This window comes from Sorex fumeus, unplaced genomic scaffold (assembly GCF_029834395.1).
Source record: "Sorex fumeus unplaced genomic scaffold, SorFum_2.1 ptg000322l, whole genome shotgun sequence".
In the NCBI taxonomy this organism is placed as follows: domain Eukaryota; kingdom Metazoa; phylum Chordata; class Mammalia; order Eulipotyphla; family Soricidae; genus Sorex; species Sorex fumeus.
The window spans coordinates 33,351-42,926 of record NW_026606379.1 but is presented as its reverse complement, the minus strand read 5'-3'; the positions used below and the strand labels follow the sequence as shown (position 1 = coordinate 42,926).

Genomic DNA, 9,576 nt, shown 5'->3' with positions numbered 1-9,576 from the left:
AAAATAGGTCACACGATCTTTCTAGAAGGAGGGAGAATAATGAGGAAATGCTGTTCTGTATCTTACATGAGTATCAAAGAGAAAGCTATAAAAGTAATAACAAACCAGGAAAGCACCTATCAATATTCACCCTGCCAGGCGTTGGAGTCCTGGGGGCGTGGTGGGGTGAGTGTGGGGGACAGGGAGGACAAATCACAGGAAGGGGGTTTGGAGTGTGAGGGTGTCACTGAGAGTGGAGCTGCTCTGGGAGCGACGAGGAAGGGTCCTAGGAAAGATGCTGGAACTGGGCATGGATGGGAGTGGGAGGGGGTGATGGGGCTGAATGTCTCTCTGCGTTGTGACAGAATATTGGCCCCTGTGGGCTTCTAGCACATGGTGACCCTCTTTGGTTCCCTGGTGGGCTGAGGCCTTTTCAGAGGTGGCTCCCGAGTGCCCTCAGGTGGTTGGTAGCGCCCTTGCAGCCCCTTCCTCATGGAAAAAGTGCATGGAGTGTGACTCTTCACACTTACTGCCCCCATGTGGGGGTCACTCATGCCTGAACCACATCGCAGCTCGCAGAGACCTTAGAGTAAGCCTGGGTTACAGAGAAAGGGCAGGAGAGGGGAAGTCGTGAGATGCTGAGAAAGAAAATGACTTGTGAAAATCAATGTCACTGTCAGTAGTTTACAATGGATGTTTGATTCATAGATCAGTATAATTCATAAGTCCAGGTAAGTATCAGTATTTTGGAATACAGTCAAGAAATTTGACATCTTGTGAAAATGTGAATGACAAGTCTGTGAACAGAAGTACTCCTTCTTCTGATGTCATTGTATTCACTGTCTTTGAATATCTGAACATTTTTCTCAAGAAAATGAATTTTTTCTATAAATGTGACACCATCCAGGCCATTCAGGTTCCAAATGGACTAAAATCAGATGCAGAAGGAAGGAACTGTTATTCCTGCGTCCTTCTGGGCATCTCAACTCATCTACCCGCTGTCTGGGGGACACAGCCTGAGGGCCCTGGGTCTTAGAGTGCAGAATGAGAAGGACTCGTTCGCCTGATTTCCTGGTTCCCAGCACGCAGAGGGCACAGCACGAGAATAATTAATCATCATTGACGCAAGTTTTTCAAATGGTATTTTTGTTGGCAATTAATGAGCATTCTAGCTACCAGGATCAGTATTTTAATTTTATCCAGTTCAGTTGTTACGCCCACAGCATCTTCCTGAACTTAGACACTAGTGAATGACAGGGCCCCTTCCTGAAGGCCCTGCAGGCGAGTGCCCAGGAGTGAGCTGAGGGGTGTGGGCTGGAACCACCCCCCAGTCCTCCTGAAGCCCCTCCCTAAGCCCTGCACAGAGGGACACGGCAGAGTGAGCAAGAAGAGGATGCTAAGGGGTCACAGGTGGTTCTTCAAGTAACCAGGCACCCCCTGACGGGAGACTCGGCTGAGCCCATCTCTGGGCATCCCTGAGCACCGGAGTGAGACTCTCCAGGGAGCAGACAGAAGGGGAGTGTGCGAGGTCACTGCGGGGAGGGTCAGAGACCTTTACCCCCATATGGTTGGTAGGAAACAGTGGGTGCAGGAAGTGTGAGACCCTGGAGGAAGCTGGTACAGAGATTTGGGGGAGATTTGAGAATGGGCCTGTCCTGAGAGTGAGTGATGGCAGGACAGGAGCCCCTGTGCAACCCCGCAGTCACTCTGAGTACAGTGTGGGTTAGTTACTGTGCTGTTAGGATTCCCTTTGTGGGCCTGACCCCTCCTGGTCTCTGTGCCCCTCTCAGTCCTGAGCGCCCTCTGGTGGCCCTAGAGAGCCCAGGGTGCAGCCCAACCTGTCTCAGCAGGTTTGTGTCTGGGCTTCCCCTGATTTCCCCTCACTGTGCGTCACTGTGTCTCTTGCACAGTAATAAACAGCTGTGTCCTCGGGCGTCTCTGAGCTCAGCTGCAGGGAGAACTGGTTCTTGTTCGTGTCTCTGGTGATGGAGACGCGGCTCTTGCCGTAGCTGGTGCTTCCATCCCAACATATACGCCCCAACCAGAGCAGGCCCTTCCCTGGGGGCTGACGTAACCAGTCCCAGCAGTAACCATAGGTTGTGATGGAGAATTCAGAGACAGAGCACGTGAGGGAGAAGGTCTGGGAGGGGGTCACCAGGCCTGGGCCCGACTCCTGCAGTTGCACCTGGGACAGGACACCTGGGGACAAAGAGAATCAGTAACTGTCAGTTCCTGCAGTAACTCTCTCCTCTTGACCCTGTTACATCTGGGACACTCACCCAGGGGGGCTGTCACCAGGCAGAGGAGAAGACCCCACAGAAACATCTTCTCGACCACAGCTCTGCCTTCCACAGACTCAGCCCTGAGTGAGGAGACAGCTGTGAGCCCCACAGCCCAGAGAGCATTTGACCACAGAGCTAGAGAGGAATTTGCATGAGGTTACCTACTCTGTCATTAGCTGATAGCTCTGACCTCAGGTTCTGTTTGTTCCATTGGGTGCTGAACTCACACACCCTCTCTGGTGGATTGAGCACGGGTCTATGGGGCACATTGAAAGAGTCCATAGGAGGGTCCTGATTTATTCATCTTCATAATCAGAGATGAAAGGATCAAAATTCTCTCAATATCACAGGTCTTTCATATGTACATAAAATAGTTCACGTTTTTGCCCCGTCTCTTACCAACTCTAGAATTAACCCTTTTGCCTTTATTTAAACACCATGCTCTGTAAAGTTGTTCCTTACGCAGATGTAATGAGCTTTTGCTGTTCCCACACCAATCCCACCTCCAAGTGACCTTCCTTCCTCAATGTCCCCATTTCCCCAACCAGCCCCGCTAGCCTGCCCATGCAGCGGTTACTTCTATGTTACTTGTTACAATCAATTGACCAAAGGATTACAAAAATTACTTCAGTAAAAGGTGCTTAGGGATGCACAGTGGGTAGGGCCTTTGCCTTCCACCAGTCGCCCCAGGTTTCATTCCTCCATCCCTCTCGGAGAGCCTGGCAAGCTACTGAGAGTATCCCTCACTCACAGCCGAGCCTGGAAAGCTCCACGTGACATATTCAATATACCAAAAACAGTAACAACAAATCTCACGGTGGAGACGTTTTTACTAGTGCCTGCTCGAGCAAATTGATGAAGAATGGGATGACAGTGCTACAATGCTACTTCACTAAAACAACATCTGTGAAATAGCTCCATCTCACCACTAGCTGGGCTAGCGGGGCTTGTTGGGAAAATGGGGACATTGAGGAAGGAAGGTCACTTGGAGGTGGGATTGGTGCAGGAACATCAAAAGCTCATTACATCTGCGTTAGGAACAACCTTGCAGAGCATGGTGTTTAAATAAAGGCAAAAGGGTTAATTCTAGAGTTGGTAAGAGATGGGGGAAAAACATGAACTGTTTTATGTACATATGAAAGACCTGTGATATTGAGAGAATTTTGATCCTTTGTCGAATGCTTTGTTTGAGGATTTATAGCTATTGGTTGCTGATTGAGCCTTTGGTATCTTTCTTTTGATATGTTGAGTTTAGTTAGCTTCTATGCTGCTTTCTCATCTAGTTTGGTGAGCTTCCACTGGAACTTCAGTTCTGTGAAATGAGGAAGTGTTGGTCCATCCAGAAACTTTAGGATGTGTAGGACTGGGATGAGTATGAGGAGACTCTCTGTGCAGGCCTGGAGTTAGGCCTTGAGCAGTAGGTGTGGTGGGTCAGTGGGGGTGGATGAGGCTACTGGGCATTCAGCAGGGAAGGGACAGGGCCTGTGCCCCCTCTAGAGCACCCTCTAGTGCTCAGCCGGGGTCAGTGTGTCTGTGAATTCCAGCTGTTGGGCCTCCTGCAAGATTTAGGTGTAATCTGAGGAGCAGGGCTGGTGGGTGAGTGGGCATGAGGCAGCTGTGGTGGTGGGCATGGCTGCCCTAATATGCATATCTATCACTGTAACTGTCCCCCCGTTGTTCATTGATTTCCTCGAGCGGGCCCAGTAACGTCTCCACTGTGACACTTGTTACTGTGTTTGGCATATTGAATACGTCACAGGTAGCTTGCCAGTTTTTGCCGTGCAGGCAAGATACTCTCGGTAGCTTGCCGGGCTCTCAGAGAAGGGTGAAGGAATCGATCTCGGGTCGAACATGTTGGCTGCATGAAGGCAAACGCCCTACCCGCTGTGCTATCGCTCCAGCATATCTAAGATGTTATTAAAACTCTCATCATGTCTGAGATGCCAGGACAAACCTAAAGGACAGATGTGTTCCTCTCAACCCCCACTGCTTTCTAGGACAGAACGAGGGCGACTTCCAACGAGCCACAAGACAGAGAGAAGGGGGTTCAAATCCTGACTCTAGGATTGATGATTTAGAGTTGGGACCTGCTGGGCTTTGTTCTGGAGCAGACAATCATTATAGATTATATTTCAACTACCTCCAGCATATATTTAAAAATCGTTTTTCAGTGTTTCCTTTTCTTTAATTTTATTTTTTATGAAAAACATCACCTTTATTCTAAAGTCATGAAATTTACATACTTTTTGAAGTTATTCTATTTTTTTAATTTTTATTAGTGAGACACCATGAAGTACAGTTGTAGATTTACAAATTTTTGTGCTTGGGTTTCAGTTATACAAAGATCGAATACTCTCCCTCCACCAGTGCCCATTCTCCACCACCAGTGATCCCAGTATCGCTTTCACCCAACATCCCCCCGTCCCACCCTGCCTCTGTGGCAGGAATTCCCTTCTGTTCTATCTCCCTTTTGGGTGCTGTGGTTTGCAAAAGAGGCATTGAGTGGCAACCATATTCGGTCTACAGTCTACTCTCAGCACGCATCTCCCATCCTGGGAGGATCTCCCAACGCCCTTTATTTGGTGCTCCCTTCTCTATCTGAGTTGCCTTTTCCCCTAGCGTGTGTGGCTGGGCTCAAGCCATGGAGTAAACTTCCTAGTACTTATCTCGGCTATTCTTGGGTGTTAGTATCCTATTTAGTTACTTTTTGTTCCCCAGATTAGTGCAATCTTTCTATGTCTGCCCCTCTCTTTCTGACTCATTTCGCTTAGCATGATACTTTCCATGTAGTACTACTTGTATGTAAATTTCATGACTTCATCTTTTCTAACAGCTACATAGTACTCCATTGTGTAGATTTACCAAAGTTTCTTTAACCAGTCATCTGTTCTTGGGCACTCAGGTTTTTTCCACATTCTAGCTATTGTAAACAGTGCTGCAATGAACAAACAAATGCAGACGTCACTTCGACTATACTTTTTTTGCCTCTCTGGGATATATCCTCAGGGTCAAATATATTGCTGGGTCAAATGAGGGCTCAATTTCTAATTTTTTGAGAATCGTCCATACTGTTTTTCAAAAGGGCTGATTTTTTGGGTATTGAGTTTATAGCCTGCAACTTTACTATATAAGTCTATTGTTTCTAGAAGTTTCTTGGTAGAGATTTTAGGGTTCTCTTAGTATCATATCATCTGCAAATAATGAGAGTTGATTTCTTCCTTTCCTACCTGAATGCCCTTAATATCTTTTTCTTGTCTAATCACTAATGCAAGTACTTCCAGTACTATATTGAACAGCAGGGGAGAGAGTGGGCATCCTTGCTTCATCCCTGATCTTAGGGGGAAGGCTCTCGGTTTTTCCGCAATGAGGATGATGCTTGCTGTAGGCTTGTGGTAGATGGCTTTAACTATATTGAGGAAAGTCCTCTCTATACCCATTTTGGCAAGGGTTTTCATCATAAACGGTGCTGGATCTTGACAAATGCTTTCTCTACATCTATTGATGTTATCATATGTTTTTTTTCTTTTCTTTGGTTGATATGATGGATTATGTTGATTGATTTCTGAATGTTAAACCATCCCTGCATCCCCAGGTTGAATTCCACTTGGTAATGATGTATGATCTTTTTGATGAGTTGTTGAATTCTATTTTCTTGTATTTTGTTGAGATTCTTTGCATCCATGCTCATCAGGGATATCGGTATGTAGTTTTATTTTTCTTGTGGTGTCTTTGTTTCCTTTTGGTATGAGAGAGATATGGGCTTCATAGAAACTGTTTGGGAGAATTTATGTTTTTTCAATTTCCTGGAAAAGCTTGAGAAGAACTGGCAAAATTTCCTATAAATGTTTGGAAAAATTCACTAGTGAATCCATCTGGACCTGGGCTTTTGTTTTTGGGAAGACTTTTGATTACTGTTTAAATTTCCTCGATATTAATAGACTATTTAGGTATTCTACATCTTCTTAATTCAGCCTTGGGAGATTATAGCAATCCAGAAATTTATTCATTACTTCTAGTTTCCCTTGTTTTGGGGCATACAGATTTTCAAAGTAGTCTCTGATAATCTTTTGAATTTCTTTGGTTTCTGTTGTGATATCCCCCTTCTCATTCGGTTTATTAGGGTTCTCCCTCTTTCTTTGTGAATGTTGATAGTGGATTATCTATTTATTTATTTTCTCGAAGAAATAGCTCTTGATTTCATTGATCTTTCAGATTGTTTCTTTGGTTTCTATCTCATTGATTTCTGCTCTAAGTTTTATGATCTCTTTCCTTCTGCCTGTTTTGGGCTCCTTTTCTTGATCCTTTTCTAAGATCTTGAGCTGTAAAGTCATCTTGTTCATGTGGGCCCTTTCTTCCTTCCGCAGAAATGCTTGCAGAGCTATAAATTTTCCTCTTAAAACGTCTTTAGCTGCATCCTATAGGTTCTGGTAGCTCGTGTCTTCATTCTCATTTGTTTCCAGGTATCTTTTGATTTTGTCCTTTACTTCCCCCCTGACCCACTCATTCTGCATTGAGTTGTTCAATTTCCAGGTATTGATTTGTTTCTTTGTGTCTGTGTGTGATTCACTTCTATTCTCAGTGCATCGTGGTCTGAAAAGATTATTGATACTATTGATATCTTCCTGATTCTATTGAGGTATGTTTTGTGTCCTAGCACATGGTCTTTTTGGAAAATGTTCCATGTGCACTGGAGAAGAATGAGTACTTTTTCTTTGGGGGGTGTAAAGCCCTGTATAGGTCTATAAGCCCTCTCTCTTCTATTTCTTCTTTCAAAGCCAATGTTTCCTTGCTGAATTTTGTTCTTGTTGATCTATATACAGAGGTGAAAAGGCAATGTTGAAATCTCCGGCTGTTATTGTGTTGCTAGCAATGTCCTCCTTAAGATCTGTTAGTAGTTGTTTTAAACATTTAGCTGTTCCTCATTAGATCCGTATATATTTAAGGGCGTGATTTCTTCCTGCTGTACATATCCCTTGATGTATAGAAAATAGCCTTCCCTCTTCCTTCTAATTTTTTTCAACCCGAAATTGATATTGTCGGATACTAATATGGCCACCCCTGCTTTTATGAGGGAGCTGTTTGCTTGCAGGATTGTTTTCCATCCTTTAATTTTGAGTCTGTGTTTGCTCTGATTGTTGAGTTTCTTGTAGGCAGCAGAATGTTGGGTTCTGTCTCTGAACCCACTTTGCCACTCTATGTCTCTTACTTGGTGAATTTAGACCAGTAACGTTGAGAGAGATTACTATTATGAGGTTTTGTGTCATGTTTCTATAAGGGTCTGTTGTGCTTGTAGGGTTTGTCTTATCTTATAGCAGCCCCTTTAGCCCTTCTTTTAGGTTTGGTTTTGAGGATATGAAGTTCTTGAGCTACTGTTTATCTAGAAAATAGCGTACCGTTCCTTCAATTTTGAGTGAAAGTTTAGTCGGGTAGAGTATTTTTTGTGAAGCATTCATTTCAGTGAGTTTTTTCACTATATTTCACCATTCTGGAGGTCTTCGGCTGCCGGAGCCCTAGTCGGGGCAGGGAGGAAAACTCAACCCGCTTCCCTCCAAGGGGCCCCAGTGAGGACAGCCAGGCGTGGGGGCAGAAGCCCGACCAGGGCTCCGGCAACCAAAGACCTCCAGAACCAGCCACCACCATGCTGAGACCACTCTCCGCACACATGAAGGTACCGGCAGAGGAACAAAGGCACGCGGGTCCCGGGGCTGAGATCTCCAAGCCTACTAGGATTGGGGCTGAGTATCCTCCACCCAGATCCTACAAATTCCAGTAGGCGGGTGTCACACCCACCAACTGGCCGCACAACATTTTATTATCTCATAGCTACTTTGGACAAACTGGCAGGCTACCGAATGTAACCTGCCCACACGGCAGAGTCTGGCAAACTCCCCGTGGCGTACCCAATATGCCAAATACCAGTAACAATGAAGGGTCTCATTCTCCTAACTCTGAAAGAGCCTTGAATATGGAACTTTTTCTTAAAAGTCTCAGGGCTAGGCGAAAGAGACGTTACTGGGGCCTGCTCGAGGCAATTGACGAATAACAGGATGGTTGTGATTGTGATTGATTGTGATCTCACCATTGCTTTTGGGCTTGGAGGGTTTCCTCTGATAGGTCTGCTGTGAATCTACGGCATGCTCCTTTGTATGTGATTTTCTTCTTTGATTTTGCTGCTTCCAGTATTGTGTCACAATCTGCGGCATCCTTGATTCTAACTATAATATGTCTTGGAGCTTTTTTCTTAGGGTCTCTTTTAGCTGGCATACTTCGGGCTCCTTGAATCTGAATGGCTGCATTGTTGAGCTCTGGGAGTTTTTCAGCAATGAATTGTTTAACTGTGGCTTTTTTCATTGGGATTGTTTCCTGGAGCTTCTGGTAGTCCAATGATTCTAATGTTGTTCCTCTTGGAATCATCTCCTAGGACTCTGATTCGCTCTAGAGCTATTTTGACGTCTCCTGCCATTATTATTTGTTGTTGTGTTGGCTTGGTGCAGCTGATCTTCCAGCTCACTGATTCTGTCTTCAGCTGTGGTCATTCTAATGTTGTGGTCACAGACTGAGTTTTTTATTTTATCTATAGAATCGATTATTTATGACATTTCTGGTCTCATTTCTTCCTGTAATTTGTCGATTGTTTCTGTCATGTTACTGGATATCTGTCTGACTGAGTCATTGAGTTGATTGAACATCTTCATGACTTCCTATCTGAATTCTTTCTCATAGAGGTCCTTTAGGTGAGTAGAACCTACTGAGGCTTCTGGACTCTTCATCTTCGTCCCCACGTGATGGGGATTTGCGATGTTTCTTCATGTTGGTGTGCAGGTATGGGAACTGAGATGTTACACCAAATTTCTTGGTATGAGAAAAGTACCTGTGGCCGTGTGAGCATCTGCTGACCCGAAATTAGGCCACACCCTAAAGAATCCACGCCCACTTCAGAAAGATCACACCCTCACACGAACCTGGTGTGTGGAGAGGATAAAGGGTGCGTGGGAAAGAAGACCAGCACAGCGTTGTGGACGGAGAGGACGTCCCAGTGTCCTAGAGGACGTCTGGGGCTTTGCACAGTGAAAGCCAAGTCCCGCGTTCAAATACTGCCGGACAAACTGACTTGGGTGGGGAAGAAGACCAGCACAACATTTTGAACGATCTGTAATTTTCTTAATTACAAAAAAATTTCAGACATCGCAACATTGACTTGAAATTGATCTGTTTCTATAAAGGTCTTCTCATTCTGTCATATTACCCTGAATTATCCATGACCGAGTGTCCTGCTGTGCTCACAATTTTCACCCTCCATAACGCCAAAATCCTT

General features: G+C 45.1%; 1 gene segment (V, D, J or C); it reads right to left on the bottom strand.

The window, feature by feature from the left end:
* Positions 1-1,822: 1,822 nt before the first annotated feature.
* LOC130018918 (immunoglobulin heavy variable 4-61-like) lies at positions 1,823-2,304 on the bottom strand. The segment is given in 2 exon segments: positions 1,823-2,178; positions 2,259-2,304. Coding segments are annotated over 2 exon segments (402 nt in total).
* Positions 2,305-9,576: the final 7,272 nt, after the last annotated feature.